Source organism: Oculina patagonica, chromosome 1 (assembly GCF_052425735.1).
Source record: "Oculina patagonica isolate OP01 chromosome 1, crgOcupat, whole genome shotgun sequence".
Lineage (NCBI taxonomy): Eukaryota > Metazoa > Cnidaria > Anthozoa > Scleractinia > Oculinidae > Oculina > Oculina patagonica.
The window spans coordinates 40748406-40768970 of NC_135758.1; the positions used below are offsets into that span (position 1 = coordinate 40748406).

At 38.9% G+C, this 20565-nt stretch overlaps 1 protein-coding gene across 1 annotated transcript; it reads right to left on the reverse strand.

The window, feature by feature from the left end:
* Positions 1 to 7253: 7253 nt before the first annotated feature.
* LOC144630834 (uncharacterized) lies at positions 7254 to 20544 on the reverse strand. The gene is made up of 3 exons (XM_078489193.1): positions 20367 to 20544; positions 8402 to 11300; positions 7254 to 7728 (listed from the first exon to the last, which is right to left on the reverse strand). The coding sequence occupies exons 2-3, from the start codon at positions 11270 to 11272 to the stop codon at positions 7723 to 7725; spliced, it is 2877 nt and encodes a 958-aa protein (XP_078345319.1). The 5' UTR covers positions 11273 to 11300; positions 20367 to 20544; the 3' UTR covers positions 7254 to 7722.
* Positions 20545 to 20565: the final 21 nt, after the last annotated feature.

A 20565-nucleotide genomic window follows, 5' to 3' on the forward strand; every position in this document is an offset into this window, starting at 1 on the left:
AGGTGGCTATACGATAGTGCTTCCAAAACCTTGTTCTTTATTGCCTTTCGGACTGCGAGAGCTTTCTCGTGATAACTTATTGATTTTTCACACTGGCCGAGATTGAAATACATCCTGCCAATTAACTCATAACACTCACTTTCTCTCCGTTTATTTCCAGCCTCTTTGTTGATCTTCAGGCACTCTTTGCACATATCAATGGCCTTTTCTGTGAAGCCGCTCTCGAAATATGCTTCAGCGAGACCCACATATAACTGCCTCTCGATATCACGGGGCGCATCTGGTATGAAATTTACCAAAGCATGGGCGATAGTAAGCCTCAGAAGTACAAAACACTCCTTGTAGAAGTCGATTGCTTTAGTATATCGATGGGTGTTACGAAGGAAGTCGGCAATATTCCAGGCAACGTACAAAGCTCGTGTTAGGCTCATGATCCTAACCGTCTTTGGCAAGGCACTGCAAGATATTTTTCTTTCGTTAGCTTTGTTTATTACTCTCAATTCAATATTTGCGGGCCCAAGAGAGGCCCGCAACCCTAATCTTGACAGTGACCAGCGGATTGCGTATTACGCGTGCGCGCCACGTTTATAAAGGCTATCTGCAAACCGGAAGTTGAAAATTTTGTTCCTCCACTAAGAACGATCGGAATGCAAAAAATGAGTCAATCACGACAGTTTGTCGTAACACCGGAAGAGAAAAATCTTGTCTCGAAGAGCGATAAGAATGCGAAAAATCAACAGTTTGTCACATTAGATCGAGGCTTCTGTCTTGCAGACATTACGTTTTGCAGACGTTGTTTTTAGGTGTTGCTTTTGTGAAGATCTGCTGTGATTGTATCACAGATAAACTACGGCAAAGCGAATAATTCAAACAACGGTTATTCTCGAGAAATTCCTTATAACACTGACAACAAAGCCAGTTTGCCGACGGAGGAAAATCACATCTCAATTCACACCGCGTGCTCGACTACACTTCGCAAAACTGTCAATCAAAAAACAACTCTGATTGGTTCGCGGAAATAGGAAACGATAAAAAACATTCGTGACTTAAGCGTGACGCGTTACTCGACCTTACTTAGAATAATTTTTTTTTTGTCCAGTGATTTATCGACACTGTCAGGCCCGCACTTTCTAACCTGTGGTTACCACTAGTATAATAATATTGAATCGCGTAGGCCAAGTAATAGTCACGGCGGACGCTAGCGCAATTCGAAATATTATCATTCTCACTTGTGTCTTTAGTTACAAGAATTCTATTTTTGCACAAATAATCAGTTTGACTATGATTATATTTTAACTTTCTACTACGAGTATTTTTATTGCTTCTTATAGAGAGCGGAACAGTGATTTTATTAGGGAAGAATAGGCTTTCTTATTCTTCTTTTGTTTTCACAAAGGGTTTAACTACATTTGTAGAAGCCGCCATTTTTTCCTTCCCTCCACTAGCGGACTAGCGCTCCTCCGTTTACTCTCACGAATTACCAGTTTTACCAGTTTAAGCTGAGCTTAATCGAAAAATACTTAGCCGAGATTTAAATCTGATTCAGAAAAAGCTTTTTTATCCCTGCCGGTAAGTTGTTGCACAAGACCTTTCACGAAGGCATGGGGCAATTAAAATCACCGACATTACCTTACCAATGAAAGACTTTGCTAAAGATTATAACAGCAATAAATATTCTGCTGCAAGTATTCATTTTTCGGATTTTGTCGGCCTCGGGCTGCCACCGGTCATATTAGCCGATAGAGCAGCCTCAATTAGTACTTAATTGTTTAGATAACGTTTCTATAATATAACGTTTCTTAATTTCTATGTTGGGTGGCTGAACAGATGACAATTTGATGTAATTTTCCTGGGGTTATTCGTAATGAACTCCATCATGACAAATGCATATTTTGTTCGTTAAGTTTATTTTGCTCAAACCAAACAACCAACCAAATCTAAAAACATCAGCGTTGAATAAAAGCTACAAAGGATGTGATATTCTCGTGGAAATATATTCATTTCTGAATAAAAATGAGCGACAGAAATACACAACGTTTCGATGTCGTCAGACATCAAATAGCGGTTCAACAGTGTTATATATATATGCGGTTAGAGGTGCGATAGTTTCGCGCGCATAGAATCCAGTTGCGTGTTCAGGCTAGGATTCTTCTTTCTAATAAACAGCATTTCGTAAATGAAGCAGTCCAGTTTTTCGCTTCATTTTTTTAGGACGTAACAATTACTGGTAAGGTCGCCGATGTTATAAAGGCCGTGATCGTTCTTTAACCCTCGGACGTACAAGAAAACTCATACCCCCATCATCGTACAAGGGGGGGGGGGGGGGGAGGGTGGATGGAACCCCTCCCCGGAGTTTTCGTTATATTAAGGCGTAGCGAAATTATTTTGCTCTGAGAATAAAGCCCTTAGCTTACTCTACAAGATGACATAATTTTATTGGCTGTGACGTCATATGACGTCAGGTGACGTCATAAGAGCCGCCATCTTGGATCCGCCATCTTGGATCCGCCATCTTGGATTTCAACATTTTCTTAGAAAGTCACAAAATAACGAAAATTGATGCAAAATCAAGCTAGAATGCTTATGGAATGTAAAAATACACAAATCTAACACTTGTGTTTTAAAAAACTGGAAAAAATCAAGAAAAATGTTAAAAATGACCATTTTTGGCAAGACCTGCTTGTATTCATGACGTTGCCATGGCAACGTCATATGCCATGGACACATAGTTGACATATCAAAATTTCCGCAAAGGATGAATGAACAGCTACCAAAAGTTTCAGCATTGTAGGGTAAATGCTTTTTTCGAAATTGGGAAAAAACCTTACGGGGGGGTGGCATCCACCCCCCCCCCCCCTTGTACGTCCGAGGGTTAAATGCTTCCCGATTGCGGAGAACATATGTCCATCAATACTTTGGTGCAAATCCCGGGGGGGGGGGGGGGTACTCGGGATTTCAAGTGACAGGGATGATCAAATGGGGGCAAAAATCAAGACCCAAAAAAATCCCTAGGGCTTCCACCAAAACTCCCAAAACCCTTAACTAAAAATTAACCCCCATATAATCAACAGCAAAACATGTTTGTTTGTACTTTATTTGCAGAACTACGCAGCCAAAGCACTACCACAAATCTTAAGATCATTTTAAATACCCAAAAGAATCCCTACTTTAATCCAAAAATACTTGCCAAATTTTCCTGCCCAAAAAAATCCTGGAATCTAAATTTTCAACCCACAAAATATCCTGCTATCATCCCCGTCACTTGAAATCCCGAGTATCCCCCCAGGGGTGCATATGTCGGCTGATATAGCCGACAAACTCTGCATCGCACAGATCACAAATACCAATGTGATCTGCATTCCTCTCAAACTAATTATAAATAAATATAATAAAATACTGTAATATCACAGCGACAAACCAATGAGTGGTGCTGGATCTATTGAAGATCTGGATTAGTAACTAAGTTAAAACGGAAAATATAGACAAACAAACAAACCTTCCTCAGCTCAGCCCAGCCCCTGAGGAAGGTTTATTTTGCAAACCGAAATATAGGGCAAAGCTTTTTCAATATATTCTATTTTTTTTTCTTTTTATCCACTTCGTTTATTTTTGACCGCTTTAGCCGTCAGGATCAGTTTGCCGTCTATATTTTCCGTTTTTCATTATAAATACATCACCTTAAATAATAGAATTTGCCATTTTTATGGGGGTCTTGTATTTCTCCGTTAAGTTTCGATTACGAAAATATATCTGATATCATATCAAGCACTCGAGACAGTGTTTCGTCACCATTACTTTTCACATTTCCTCATTTCCCAGCCCGTACAAAATAAACGGCACGCAACGCATGCAGAGGCGATGACGTTTCCCAAGGAGGGCTTTCAAAAACATTTTCATGAAATTTGTCAAAAAACTAACAAAAAATTAAAGTTGTTGACAACTTCTGTGTTGAACGATTCTTTAACAATAGCTGCGTTACCTCGTAGCGTGACCTCCGATAAACGATATACGATACTGCTCGCGAGCGAGATGCAAGTTTCGTAATTGTTTACACAGACTGACAACACAGGCCCATTGTATTAATAAAAGTAGAGAGGTGATCATGTCTGTCGACTGAATTCAGTAGAACTGTTTAAATATGTAAATTGTCTCTTTCGTTAATACTTGCACCAGGCCTTTCTAACTTTCCAGAAGTGTTTTGCTTCGTGTTTTTCGCGGCGATTTCTTGTTATTCCTATAGTGCGTTCTCAGTCCCATTCGGTTCTCTTGATCGGTCGATCGAGCGCGACAGAAAGTGGTACCAATTCCCCCCACTGCCTCATAACAAAAGGCTTGACTGACGTCATCGCCTAGAAAGAGAGGCCTCTGCGGAGGAGAATTAAGGTTTTGTAACATTCCAAACACCGGGAACTTCGTCAAAAATGCTGCGCGATCTGTATTTTCTACTCCAGCTCATTTCAATACGTCAAGGATGAAAAGGTCATGTCGTAATAATGTATTCCAAAATTATTGTAGTAAAAAAGACCTCAAAGAGATCATTCTGCCACAGAATATAAATAGTAAACCGACGAATATATATCAAGACTGTTACACCGCCTGCAGCTATAAACAGCTATAAACCGTGAATTAATCATTGTTTCGACGACAGCTACGATATTCAGCCCGTCTCTCGTGAGGCCTGAATAAAAGCAAGGGCTGTTATGGCTGTTGACAGCTACTGCAGTCATATCATCGTGTTGCTTTCTTCCTGATAAAAGCCCTTCTGTATCCTGAATAGGGAACTTTGATTCGAGCAATGACTAGCCATTCAAATGACTTCAAATTTAATGTATGTCTTTTTCAAATATCGAATACTGAATCGCATGAATCGGCTGAAAATTTCGACCTTGGAACAGGCTAATCTTTAACGATCAAAACAGCTAACAATCATGAACAACTGTAATTTGGGTACAACGTATCGTATAAGATATCACAACCGGCACTGCTTCGTCGTCTTTCTCGACCGACAGCAAGCTAAGTTTGGCTTAATAAAAATGCACATTTTAATTTTCCTTTACGACAGCAGCGAGATTTACTGAGGTAACTCGATTGCATAGAACACAGTCAAATCAAGGAAATTAAACTGAAGACAGTGTGAGGAAGTAACGCATTCATAAAGTTTGCGCTGCGTTATTCTAAGACTGTGAAATGCAGTAAACAGTTGAAGTTGATTTGACTTGGATTATCGACGTTTAAATAAAATTAATCTTTTAGGTCGACAGGGGAGAACATGGAGAAACAGATAATAAACGACAATATGCTCTTCTCACCTTCAGCTTCTAAAGTGTCAGATCGGATTGCGAAGCTGTGAGATTGTACCGCAGTGTCTTCAACAAAACGAGTTCAGTAAAAATACACAGCTCACAAAGCGGTTCACGAAGCGAACCAAAGCCACTACAAAACATGGCCGGCTGCGACCCGACCATGTTTACATCTCACGTGACTTCTTTTCAATGTTGCGTGACATTGTGCATTTGTTACAGTCATACGAGGGCGCTTACATCACGAAAACGATCAAGCGTGCGTTTCTTTGGGAAAATCCAAATCCGGATCCAAAAACGAATTTTGCGTTTCTTTCCTCTATCAGGTTTTCTAGAACAGCCACCGTGTGCCTACGGAAGTTGTATCCTTTTGAAATTGTCACCGGTGAAGTTTGCATTGATCATTTCGCAAGCATTCTTCGCTGTCAGATGCGTTCTTGCCACATTGTGCTTGGGGCTGAAGAAGAATTATTTAGACGTGTGATTTTTGTGAAAGATTTTGTATGCTGAAATAATTTTAGCTAGGATAAATTCGATGGAAAATAAATTTGTGCAGATATTTTATGTTCTGTGCGAAATGTGTTTACGGGGTTGTCATGGCAAAAAATCCATTTTCGGACATATTCTTCGTTTCTTTGGCAGCAAAGTATCCGTGTGATCTGAGATCAAGGACAGATCCAATTTTGGATTTTCCCAAAGAAACGCACCCCAAATCTCTGTGCTGTGTATAGATGATTTGCTCGAAGTATCAAATTCTCTTTAATTATAAGTCACTGTTTTATGTACCAAGGATAAAAGGTGGTAGATCAAGACATTGTTTTATCATAACAGTATGTTTCACTTATGGAAGTTGGGAGGAAAGCACACATCGCTATATAAGATGGCGAAGATTGGTTTTACTGTCAAGTATGGGCGCGATATTTAGGCCTGGATCACACTTGCGACATAACGACATAACGGCAAGGCCACGCAAACGAAAAAGAAGTCACCAGTATTAACGACGACATAACAACACAACAGGAACATAATGACCTAAGCATAACGACATAAGAAAAAATTTATGTCGTTATGTCCATGTCGTTATCTCGCTATGTCACTAGTGTGAACCGGGGCCCTTAACATTGCAGTTAACGGAAGTGTTAAGAAGCTTCACATTATAATGTTAACTGTTATATAAGAAGTTTTAGTTAAGTGTTACAAAGCATCCTAAAACACTGCCAAAAACACTGCTTCCGGCTAGGGCTGGAGAGGGGAGTGGAGGTTAATATTTTTAACTGTTAGAGCGGATTGTTTGCTGCTGCCTGTAACGTGGCCTAAGATTCCGGTAATGTTAGGAATGTTAGGAATAGCCGCAAAAAATCTACAAACGCAAAGTACAGAATAAAAGATACGCAAAGGGGTTTGAGGGCCCTTAAAATCTTATTTCCCAGGCCAAATTTTGCCCAAATCTCATTTCCCAGCCTCTTGTTTCCCCGATTTTCCAAATCCCAGTGCCAGTTCTATTGTTTATTGGTTATAGTGATTCCCAGTGCCAGTGACCCAGATCTCATTTTCCCAGTGAAAACCTGCCCCATTATTTTTACCCCCTCGTGCCCCTCTGAAGGGTTTACTTCAAAGACACTCGAAAGCAGAAAAGATGGTGTTAAACTTTAATTTCTCCGCAATGGGTTGGTTGGGAGTTTAGCCGTTTTTCCTCGAAGGGTAAGTTTTAAAGAAAAACGCGACTTTTAAAAAAGAACCTCTTAGTTGATCGTGAGCGCGAATTTTGACTAGTGGACACGTGAAAATCACCTTGTTCCTCGAGTTCTTGAAGGAACTTCTGGTCCACAAGTAAAAATAAACAAGAAACAATGTAATATTACCATTCTCTGTATTTATCTAACGTTATAAAAAAACCCCAGTGATTTCGATATATCGTTCTGAAATTACGTCAGAAATCCGCAGTTTTGTCTTTGATGACAGAAACTCGAGAGAATTAACATGTAAAAATCGTTAACAGTCCATTTTATAAGGAATAATATTATACACAAAAATAAAACCGCACATTATGTCACGCTAACAAGTAATTCTTACACCTTAGTGTCCTCTGATGAATTATAGAAAAAACCCACAAAATTTGCAATAAAGAACATTTCCACTACCTCCCCAGTCCAAATGGGAATACTCTACAGTTAAACCCTACCGTAAATAACAGCAAACACCATTCTCCTATAACATACAAACTTTCTAACACAAGTTGTCCATATGTATATCATGTTAGCTATCACCAGTTTGTTTGCTGTATGCTCGTAAGAACACTTAACTCACTTGAAAACTGAGGGACTCTATTTTAAAACATTGTCTGATAAGTTTCATTCAATAATGCAGTGACGGCCTCAAATCTTTCTGGTACGGCCATCTTTGGTGAGGCGCCTCAAACTGTCTATTTCTGTAGAGAGAAAATATAAGAGAAAGGTATCACCTAAAGTTAGATCGCGTCCCAGCCAAGACAGTCATATCTGCAATTCTACAGCCCCAATGCTATTGTTAATCAAACCTGTACGAGAAAGATCACTTACTATTATCAAAATTGTAAGTATGTCAGAAAGTTCAAGCGGCATTGTAGAACTGAGGGTGCATCAGCTACGAGTGCATTTAGTGAGTGACTGGAGATGTGCGCCAAAAGCGACTAATAGTAAAAACCTTCATTACATTTTCTCTCTCTCTAGTGCCTCGAAAAGCGCAAAACGATCTGTGGTTTGATTGCAGTAATAATCAAATGGCGACAACTGATGTTTTCAAATTTTACTCCAAACTAAAAAGAAAAATATGAAATGTCCTTAACTGAGGCTGTATTTGGCTGAAACAGTATGGTATGTTAAGGAGGGTTAAAAACTAAAAGGCAGTTATCACAAATACTGTATGTCTTATTTGCTAACACACTTCATTTTAACAAGTGCTTTCATAAATTTGATTATCAAGAGTTTTTTTGTTTTTTTTTTTTTTTTTTTTTTTAAACGTAAAGGTCTGGCGTGACTTTTCCTCAGAAAGAGAAGGTAATTTTAAGGGGGGGGGGGGCACAACCCCCAACCCAAAAAAAAAAAAAAATGTTGCGAAGTTACCTCATTATTAAGATCAAGTGTTATGTCATCTCCAAGCAAGACAAATGGTGCCCAGTACTTCACATCTTTATATTCTGGTGATTCCCTCATTGTCTTCATGGATTGGTAAAGAGCTTCACTAGCACTCATTTTCTCATGGATAAGACATTTGTAGAAGATATCCATAAACGTTTTGGTAGCCTCATCATCAACAGCCCACAAAGACATCAGAACTGAACAAGCACCAGATCCCAGGAAGGCGCGAGCGATTCCAACAACACCCTCAGCTTTTAGGATCTTCCCACTAGCACTGTGGCAACAGCTAAGTACCACCAGCTTGGCTATGATACCAACTTCAGCGATGTCTTTCATTGTCAGCATGAAGTCGTCTTTCTTTGGAATGCCAAGAACAGAGCTGTTAGGAGCAAGTGCTATTTCTCCTCTCTCAACATCGCCATGAGCAGCAATGTGCACCAAACTCACTTCTTGGATCCTGCGCAGGACTTCTTCCTTTGTAGCTTGCTCTCCAACAAGACATGGTACTCCTAACAGCGCTGAAACCATCTGCGCCTCTTCTCTGGCTTTAGGTAATGGACAAAACTCCACAACGTTTCCTTTGAAATTCACACGACCAACCTTTGGATCTCCCACAATAAGAGCTCCACTCTGGCAGTGATAGTCTGGTGGTGAGTCCTGAATGAGCTTGAGTGTCGTCAGAGAAGGAATGAGACGGATTCTCACAGTTTCTGACAGGTATCTACCGCTGGAATCTTGAAGCGCAGAAAAAGGAATTAGAAACAACGGTCCTTCAGGGACAATTACTATCTCCGGGCTGTCAATGCGATCCGCAATTGGAGACATGATCATCATGAATAATAAATGAAGCAATCTTTCTTTTTCCTTTTCATCATCTCTTCTGTGCTCAGGCTGGGCCGTTTCTTTGCTACGACTTGCAACAGTTGGTTTCGAGGTCTCGTACCACGCGTCCAACGAACGGTCCTCACACTGGATACCTTCAAGAGAATGTGTAATGCTTTCTATCAACTCCTCTAAATTATCTTCAAAATCGTTTCCATTATAATTTGTGTCATTTAAGTCAGTGAATGATATTTTCCCATCCTTATCCACAAACCAGAGCATTATTTTCCTTAGTGGAATACCCAAAAAGAGAAAGTTAGTTCGTTGCCTGGTGAAAAGTTCTCTCATGGCGCTCAAATTTAGCGTCATTGCATCACTGACCTCTTGAATACCATATCTCATCGACAGTAAATCAACAAGACCACGCGCTCTTCCTTGTTCCAAGGTGCAGAGAGCATCATGTGGTTTGCCGGAAACAACTAGTTGAAAGCAAAGCATCCTGTAACTACAGGAATTTTGGTCATCCAGCGACACTTTGTGTTCGTCCATAAGACGTGCTCGCATCTTCTCGTGGCAATTTATGCTTTCGTTTAAATGATGAATTGCTTTTGGGAGATTCGCCTCACTGAAATGTGTTGCACCTAAGCTCTGGTGAACGAAGCGTTCACCTTTTAATGAGCCAACCTCTTGCAAGATTTTAAGAGCCTCTTTTTGATACTCTAGTGACTTTTCGAAGTGGCCGAGTGCCAAATACGTATTTCCAATGCTGCAAAAGGTTGTTCCTTCCCCATTTCGGTCTCCAACTGTTTTGCATATCTGAAGATATTTCTTAAAGTATTCAATCGCCTTTTCATAGTAACCAAGAGAATGATACGTATAGGCCAGGTTGTTACAGGCCACTCCTTGTCCAGCTAAGTCCCCAATTTCATTATAGATTTTGAGACTTTGCTCAGAATACTTGATCGCCATTTCGTGCTTTCCAAGTTTCTCGTTAATACCACCAAAGATATCATAGCAGATCGCTTGTCCCCTCTTGTCTCCCATATTTGTTTTAATTGCAAAAGCTTTCTTGCAGCAGTCCTCTGACTTTTCATATTCGCCAAAAGCTAAGTAGCTACTAGCTTGAAAGTGGTAGGCCGTTCCTTCTTCTTCTCGGTATCCAAGTGAACGCATTATTACAAGAGCTTTCTCGTTGTATTCCAATGATTTTGCATATTCACCAAGATCGTGATATGTGATGGCAAGATTATGGTAGCACGCTCCTTGGCCTTGTCTACATCCGATTTCTTGAACGATTTTTAGTCCTTTTTCAAAGTATTCGATGGATTTGTTATATTTGCCTTGGCGACGGTAAATATCACCGAGATTGTTACAACATGTTCCTTCTCCTTGTCGATCGCCAATTCGTTTGGTGATTTCCAGATCTTTCAGTTGATATTCAATTGCTTTCTCGTATTGTCCAAGATTGCTATAAATCTGAGAGATATTGGTGCAGGCCTCCCCTTCTGTTACCCAGTTTGCAGTTTCTTTACCGATTTCGAGAGCCTTCTTTGCGTAACCGATAGCCGTTTCATACTGGCCTAAAATGCGGTACATATGACTAATGTTGCAATACGATGAAGCTTCCAACACCTTCTCCTTCATTTCCTTTCGAATTTCGAGGGCTTTCTTATGATAATGCAACGATTTTTCACACTCGCCGAGTTTCAAATACATCCTACCAATATTATCATAAGTTCCACTTTCTCTGTGTTTATTTCCCGCGTCTTTTTGGATCTTAAGGCACTCTTCGAGTATTTCGATGCCCTTTTCCGTGCAGCCGCTCTCGGAATATGCATCAGCGAGACCCACATATAACTGCTTCTCGATATCACGGGGCTCATTTGGTATGGTACGTTCCAACTGATGTGCGATAGTGAGCCTCAGAAGTACAAAACACTCCTCGTAGAAGTCGATTGCTTTAGTATATCGATGGGTGTTACGAAGGAAGTCGGCGACATTCCAGGCAACGTACAAAGCTCTGGTTGGTTTCATGATCCTTACCAACGTTTTTGGCAAGGCACTGCAAGATATTTTTTCTTTTGTTAGCTATGTTTAATACTCTTAATATTATGGTATTATTTGCACCCTCATTATTTGCGTAGGGCTATGCCACGCTCAATAACATAAATGCGTTCTCGTAATTCAAAATTCTGTCGTCAAACGCACTGCCCTGGAATAACAGGAGTACTATCGACGAAATTCGGTAGTCTTCAAAAGTACAGGATGTGAACATAGGGAGAAATGGTCATTAAAGTAATCTGCGCAGTCTACGAGGTTGTTGCCTTAGATGTTCAACGCAAGACTACTGTGAAGTAATAATAATAATGATAATAACTAGTGGTAGCCACAGGTTAGAAAGTGCGGGCCTCGATGCAGTTAAGAGAAGGTACTGGGAGGGAAGTGTTTTTAAATCACAGGACAAAAGAAAATTATTCCAAGTAAGGTCGAATAACGCGTCACGCTTAAGTCACGAATGTTTTTTATCGTTTCCTATTGCCGCAAACCAATCAGAGTTGTTTTTTTTTTATTAACAGTTTTGCGAAGTGTAGTCGAGCACGCGGTGTGAATTGAGATGTGATTTTCCTCCGTCGGCAAACTCGCTTTGTTGTCAGTATTATAAGGAATTTCTCGAGAATAACCGTTGTTGGAATCATTCGCTTTGTCATAGTTTATCTGTGATACAATCACAGCAGATCTTCTCAAAAGCTCAAAAGCAACACCTATAAAACAACGTCTGCAAAACGTAATGTCTGCAAGACAGAAGCCTCGATCTAATGTGACAAACTGTTGATTTTTCGCATTCTTATCGCTCTTGGAGACAAGATTTTTCTCTTCCGGTGTTACGACAAATGTCATGATTGACACATTTTTTGCATTCCGATCGTTCTTAGTGGAAGAACAAAATTTTTAACTTCCGGTTTGCAGATAGTCTTTATAAACGTGGCGCGCACGCGTGATACGCAATCCGCTGGTCACTGTCAAGATTAGGGTTGCGGGCCTCTCTTGGGCCCGCAATAATAATAATAATAATAATAATAATAATAATAATAATAATAATAATAATAATAATAATAATAATAATCGATATTTAAACAGGGTGACCCATTCAGTCGCGGGACTGGTATCAACAGGGCCCCTATATAAAATAAAATAGAGTACTGTATCCTCTAAAATACATATCTATAAAAAAACTAACTACTTTAAAAATGATACCGCTAAAATGCTTAAAAAATTAAAAAGCTTAAAAAAGTAATAGTGTTCTCATAAAAAAATGAATTAAAAATTAAAAATGTTCTAAAAACTAACCTAAGAATAAAAAGCAGAGATAGCCTGGAAACGTTTCTTTGGTTGTAAAGTCTTCATGTTCGTCGGAAGACTATTAAAAGTGGATGCACCATGAAGCTCACATAATAGTTTTATTTATACGCCTCTTCGGAAAGTTTTATGAATCTCCTCTTCGTCCACAGTACAATTGACTTCGTCACAATCAGCACACCGATCTTTCCGTGCCGGACACAGCTCAAGCATGGGGTGGCAAATCGTAATATATTTGAGACTAGCCGAGACGCGAGTCCCTTGTTTAAAAATCCGAGACTGAGACCTGAATTATTTTTTGGAATCTGAGCCGAGACTTGCAAGTATTATTTACACAAGGCATGTGTACAACTTTAGGATCTAGACTGGTGCTCACTCTGAAATTTCGCCGACAAAAATGATTTCCTTGATTCGCCTTCGTCAGAGTCCACGGTTGTCGTCATCGTGGATTAGCAGCTTGAATATCAAATCAGATCGCAAATTCACTTTTTTATTATGATCAGTGCTCTACTAGCCGGAGCAAATTCTGCACGTTTTACCACATTAAATAGGTTTAATTACTGACTATACCATCCCCAGTGAGAAACACGCCAACAGAAAGTTGTAGAATGTACCAAATTCTGGGCCTGTTTCAAGAGCTAAGTAATTTTGCAAATACAAATAAATAGATCACGGCTACTGGCTATCAATTAATATATGCGTTTTCTGAAGTCTGTCCATTGAGTCGCGTGATACAACCCCGGTTAGGAACGTTGCAGCCCAAAACTTATGAGAACTCTTTAGGAACCTCTTACTGAAAAGGATACAATGTCAAGAAATTTTCATAACTTGTTGATAGTGAAGTGTTTAAAACAATTTAATTTATCTGAGCTGTTGTAGTCTGCTGCACACTTGATAAGCTGTGGCGCGGCCATTGCGGCTCAATATTTAAAGGCTAAGAAGACTGACGTAATATATTTAACATTAACAGGACAATTTTCGAAGCAAATTGTTTAAATAAACGGAAAAGAATTGATGCTATTCATAAGGCGTACGTACAAATGAAAATGAATAAAACCTCTCATACTGTGTAAAACAATTGAAAATATTTAGCAATTAAGTGGCTGTCCAGCTAACAGCGGTCTGGCGACTTTCGGGTCGCGAGTAAACCTTCCCTTTATTTTTTGTGACTGAAAAGGACTTAATGTGAAATGATTAAAATCGATCTAATTTTTTCCAGAAACTTTTTCTGTCCTTCGCTACAGGACAAAATGTATTTTACTATCTGAGAGCGTTTTTCAGGGTTATTCGATGGCGGAAATTCGGCGATTTTAAAAGCCGCGTTTCTTCGAAACGGATAAATATTGCTAAATTTTAAATAGTACATTACATTAAGCCGCATTTACCTTGTCTTATCAAGGAATATCGAATTATTTGATGAAAAATTAAATTAACTTAATTAAATCAAAGACAACGCGGTTTGCGGTATGTTTTCTCGCATGACAGATTCCTCAAAAGTAAAAGCTAAAATCTCCAAAGCGGTACAAAAATCACAGGTAAAATGCACTTCACAGCAAAGATCTAACCCTATTCTAATAGAAAATAAATTGAAAGGTCCGGGTATCGTTCTACTTTGGACGCGAACAAACGTTTTTAAGAGCTAATTTTGGCAATATTTACATTAGATTGCTCGTTTGACGGTTTATGCCCAGCGCATGTGATTAGATAGAAATATTTTATCCAGCAGCTCAGAGTCTTGCTGTACATCCTCGAAAAACGAGTACTTTTGGTTTTTATGGCCGTTTTAGTTTGTATAAATAAAAACGGCTGAAATGCCATAAATAGGAATCGTTCGTCCGCTCGCACAATATGCAAATTTTGCTCATTTCCAACAGGTTGTCGATTTCAGCAAAGTCAAAATTATCTCAAAGATTAAAACTCTTACTTCTTAAACATTAGTCATTCTTGAGTTTTGACACAGGCAACTGGAGGATCGTAAAAAAGACAGATTTTAACTTTGTTTTTTTTATTAATAAGTTCTCTTCCCAATGTAATGATGTCATTTGCAATGTTGATGTTTTGTTGTCACGCAATTTACCCGAGAGTGCGAGACATGGCGTCTTCAACGACATGTTTCATGTCGGCGAAGAATGAAATTGGATGTGGGGAATTTAAAGGAGAGAGCAATTTGGTGCCTCTAAGTGAATGCAAAAGTGATATTACGGCTCACCTGAGGAGATATCATTTAACAAAAGAAGACATTTCAGAAAGCGAACTTATTTTATTACGGGCTGGCTATTTTTAGTAAAACTGCCCAACAAGTTGAAAATATGTTTGTGTGCCCAAGACATCGCGCGAACCTTGGCAAAGACTGGAGAAATCAAACTGGCCGCACAGCATGCCATTATCCCGATCACTAGGGTAAGCAGAAAAGTGTTAAAAGTGACAGAGTCGTGACTGTGAAAATTGCTCGAGAAGTGATGGAAGTTTTTGACGTTGCTATTCCTGTTGGATCACGTAAGTAATAGCAAGAAACAACATTTTGTCCATTCTTTTTTCTGTCTTCTCTAATGACATTCACACAATACTGGGATAATATAGTTCATATCACGCATCATTGTCTTATTTAACCAAATTCTATATAAAGGATTAAGGAAGTTTTATGCGTTTTGAAAATTACCTGCGCTTAATTAACTCAGTGTATTTGGCACTTTTCAATGTTTTCGATTTTGCGTCGGTTTTTGTTCATTCTTTTTATAGCTCAAACCGGACTATAGTTTCAGTTTATCATGCACCTACCTCATCCAACTACAATGTTTATAGTTAACATGTAGCTGGGAGGGAAGTATTGCCCGTTTTTTTGCATTTTCCCATAGAGAAATGCTATCTGTTGCCAAAATTAAAACTCTCTTAATTTAATTTACCAAACTTTTAACTCCATTTGATTTCTTTTGTTTTTCTTTTTTGTGTACCCTTGAACCAAGCTGGAAACAATAAATGGACTGGAATTCTCTGTGATAAAATTTAAAAGAAAAGATTTTCAAAGCCCATGTTTTCATTCAACTGAAAAAAGAACAACTAATTAAATTATCAAACGGTCACGAAACTGGAGAAATCAATTCAACTGGAATCATTCTGTCCGTTAAATTCGTTCTGACAACCCAGCATCAATTTAAAATTACCCATTATTATTAACAAATAAGATAAGCTCTGTATTCTACAAAACCCGAAACCTTTCCTGTGATCGATAAAAAGCCGAGAAGGTCGGTGCCGGGGCCGAGGTCGGGTTGGGGTCGTGCACTCCATACACTGTTATTACATTTTCCTCTTTTTTTGTTTTAATTGTTTTTTCCTTTTTTTCTTAAAATACTTTATATTGTTTGTAATTTGAGAAGAACCAGAATTTCGGAAATCATTTAACTTGAGAAAAATAAAGAAAAAGAAAACTAGGTAAAAATACATGTGAAAAAAATTTAAATATAACTGGCCCCTACCCAGGCCCATGCCCCGGTTAGAGTGGACCTTCTTACCGACACGCCTATTTTTCACCGATAAGGCGTTGCACGTGCGCTTCTCCCATTCTTCCGCAGGTCCGTTTGTATGTTTAATAGATCAGTCAAAAACGTTCTACAACATGCTTCTGTTTCAGCCTTGTGCAACAGCTGCCGAAAGAGTCACAAGGAAAGAGTAAAAAACGAGTGGAAATGGCTGTATGAGGGGGTGGTTGAAAAACCAGCTGAAGAAGGGGATCTGCTTTTGCAAGAAGAAGTATCATTTCTGAATGATAAACGTCGGGACAAAGAGGTCGAGGATATTTTCAACAACGTGGGTGTAATGCATCCTATGATGTACCATGGCTATGATATATGCGAGCAGACCAAACAAGAAGGGCTCTCAAAATTCAATGTGAAAACACTGAAAGCCATCTGCGATCATTTTGAACTGCCATTCAAATCTAAAGATACAAAGGCTACCCTTGTAAACAAAATCACAGACATGGTGAAAGAATGCAGCTGCTGCCGCGCAACCACTGAATAGCCAGGGTGCGACAAAAGGGCTGCGAAAAAGCTCCATCGCATTGCCGGGCGGGGGTTGTCCAGAACTTTGATCTTATAACTTTATGGCCGGGGAGGATGTTCTCGGAAATTTTAGTGGGCATTTCACGTCCTTTGAGTATGTTGTGGACAAAGTTTCCAAGCACCAGTCGAATAAATCGCAATTTATAACTTGACAAGAACCTTGGAAAGTATGTGCCCTGTAAGCTTTGTTTACCGATAGTTGTAAATGAGCAAAAGGGAAAAGTTGTGCACGCGGTCATGTTCTCATTTGGAGTCGTTGTTAAAGATAACAGTTTATTAAATTTGATGTTTTAACAATAAGAGAAAAAAAAGTTACAAAATGCATAAACCAGGAGCAAGGTGGAATTATTGTGTAAAACGCATGTCACGAAAACAGCAGTAGGATCGTTTTTGTGATTGTAGGTGAGCTCAAGTACCGAGTAATTTCTGTTAATTAATTAGTTTTAGCTACAAGTAGTGTGTTGTTTGCCATGTTCATACGGGTGGACCATAACATTACTGTTGAAACGGAGAGGGAGTTGCATGAATTTGATATTTGATGTAAAATTCATTTCTTGATATTTTTCTTTATCGTTTCTTCCCTGGAGGATTTTTTTAAATCTCCGGCCCTTGCACGGTAACTTTTTCTAAGAGCTCGATATTTGTTCCAAAAATCGAAAGCGCATCTGGATATTTATTTGGGTATTTGTCCACTTTCCCTCCCCTCCCCCACTTCCCTCCGCAACACTTATCAACGGTCCACCCGTTACTAAGAGAAAGCCATTGATATACGGATTGTCAATGATGTTTTCACGGGTAATGCGAGATTAATTTAAATACTTGATTAAGTTCGTCCAGGTGATGCGATAAGGTTGGACTATAATTGAGTAGGGAAGAGCTTTATCGTTTTTGCGATGTAAACAAACAAAGCTGAAATCGACAGCCCGCTGTAAATAAGATAGATCAAGAATTTTTGGCTTTTTTTCGCTTTAGTGTTTTGTTTAGAAACTGACAAAGGCTTAGAAGAAAACATGCTTGTTATTCTGAAGAGGCATAAAATGAATCTGAGATGTTAAGAAATAAATCTATTCAGTCATACAGTTTGCGTTGGACATAACGTGTCACCGTCGAATGAGTATAAATATTGACCAAGAAGCTCCTAATTAACCACTTGTTCGCGTGCAAAGCAAAATGATACCTTCACCTTTGAGTTTGTTTTATGTCAGAATAAGGTAAAGGCCTCCAGTTGCCGAGTGTCTAAACTCAAGAAGGACAACGTTTGAGAAAAAGTAAGTTTTAATCTTTGAGATAATTTTGACTTTGCTGAAATCGACAACCTGTTGGAAATGAGCAAAATTTGCATATTGTGCGAGCGGACGAACGATTCCTATTTATGGCATTTCAGCCGTTTTTATTTATACAAACTAAAACGGCCATAAAAACCAAAAGTACTCGTTTTTCGAGGATGTACAGCAAGACTCTGAGCTGCTGGATAAAATATTTCTATCTAATCACATGCGCTGGGCATAAACCGTCAAACGAGCAATCTAATGTAAATATTGCCAAAATTAGCTCTTAAAAACGTTTGTTCGCGTCCAAAGTAGAACGATACCCGGACCTTTCAATTTATTTTCTATTAGAATAGGGTTAGATCTTTGCTGTGAAGTGCATTTTACCTGTGATTTTTGTACCGCTTTGGAGATTTTAGCTTTTACTTTTGAGGAATCTGTCATGCGAGAAAACATACCGCAAACCGCGTTGTCTTTGATTTAATTAAGTTAATTTAATTTTTCATCAAATAATTCGATATTCCTTGATAAGACAAGGTAAATGCGGCTTAATGTAATGTACTATTTAAAATTTAGCAATATTTATCCGTTTCGAAGAAACGCGGCTTTTAAAATCGCCGAATTTCCGCCATCGAATAACCCTGAAAAACGCTCTCAGATAGTAAAATACGTTTTGTCCTGTAGCGAAGGACAGAAAAAGTTTCTGGAAAAAATGAGATCGATTTTAATCATTTCACATTAAGTCCTTTTCGGTCACAAAAAATAAAGGGAAGGTTTACTCGCGACCCGAAAGTCGCCAGACCGCTGTTAGCTGGACAGCCACTTAAAATTGCTTTGACTAGCAGTTCGAGATAACATCAAACTTAAGCACCCAGTTTAGCTTCCTATTGGTTTGATCACTGGACTGAATTACCCCTCAGGCAATTCCGCTTTCTCGATCGACTTGGTTGTTTTGAAGGATTGCGATGTCTGACAATGGCTGCGGTCACATCTAGACTGCTAACTATAGTTAGGACGGCGTTAACTACAGTTAGCTATTTCGATAATGTGACTGCTTCTCTGTTCGCCCTAACTATAGTTAGAAAATTTACGCCTCGCTGATCCAAAACAATATACACTAACTATAGTTATACCCAAGCAAGGTTCATGGGTTAGTCTTAAGTTTACAAACGAAAAGCCAATCAGAATGCGACAATTCTTTTCGCACGTGCGAGATGAACATAAATATGCAAAACAAAGCGTCAAGGGAAGGAAAACAAGAAAAACAACATGCCAAGAAATTACATATCATCAATGTTAGCAAAAATAAAGCTTGAATTCTTCGGTTTCTAGCATCCCTACTTCATTTTATTTTCTTCAACGCCGAAATGCTGCGCAAAAATAGAAAAAATAGAGGAACACCTGGACACAAATAAACCACAAGGGCTGTCATGAACTAATTTAAATACCAAATTATTCACAACCTAATCAGAACTAACTATAGTTAACTGCATTGGTGTGACTGCAAAGACGACAGAAAGCACTAACTATAGTTAGGTATGACGTCTCCTAACTTGAGACTAGCTATAGTTAAACTTTAGTTACGTCGTAGATGTGACCGCAGCCAATGCTTTAATAGCTGTGCATTGAAAGGAAAACACGCAAATGGAATAATGTAGTTTCAAGGTACCAAATGTTGTGTTTGTTTCAAGTTAAGTCTGCAATTTCAAATTACTGGAGCATTAAATTTATAAACTATCAAATGTTCGCAGTGAAAAAGAATATATTAATAGGCGTGGGAAAACACTGATTGCGATTTCGTCTCAATACTTCCTACTCTAAATCCTGACAGAAACCTAGTTTACTTGTCCCTAGCCTGACTGATTTCCCTCGTTTTTTCTTGAACATAACAATACCAGTAAATCATGTCTAATTAAAAAGCGCCAATGTCGCTGTTCACTTATAATATAATATAATATGAGAATTTCGACTTATAGGAGACCCTTTGGAGTAGCTTGCTCTCAAACGAACATCAAAACAGCCAGCATAAACTGCAGAAACTACTTCAATTTGGGTTGGCGCGCCTCGTACAACCTTAAATATCACAACTGGCGCTGTTTCAACGTCTGATAATGTCGACGTCTTTCTTTCTCTAATTAGAGCAGGTTTGACTCAATATTAATAAAAGATTGACGGTTGAATTCTACTTTTCGAAAGCAACTTAAATTTGATAGCGAGATTTACGTACTGAGACAAATCAATTGCACAGAACACAGACAAATATTAAAACGAGAGCTTGAGAGAGTGGAAATATGTGTAATGCATTCAAATGTGAAATAACACTTTACGATTGTGGCACTGAAGTTAATTGATTGTGGCACTGAGTTAACTGGCATGATTATCGACGGTAAAAAATAAACTTGTAGGACCAGAAGGAACAGATAATGGACAACATGCTGTTCTCACCTTCAGCTTTCTACGGCAGCAGTTCGGAGAAGCTGTAAGATTGTCCCGCAGTTACTTCAGAACGACAAAGGATCCAAATCGGTTACAGAACATATTATTAAAACGGCTTACAAAGCAAAGCCATCTCCAAAATGGACGGCTTTGCGAGCGCTAGCCTTCAATTACGCAGACGTGTTTCCGGCCGGAGAACCCCAAGTGA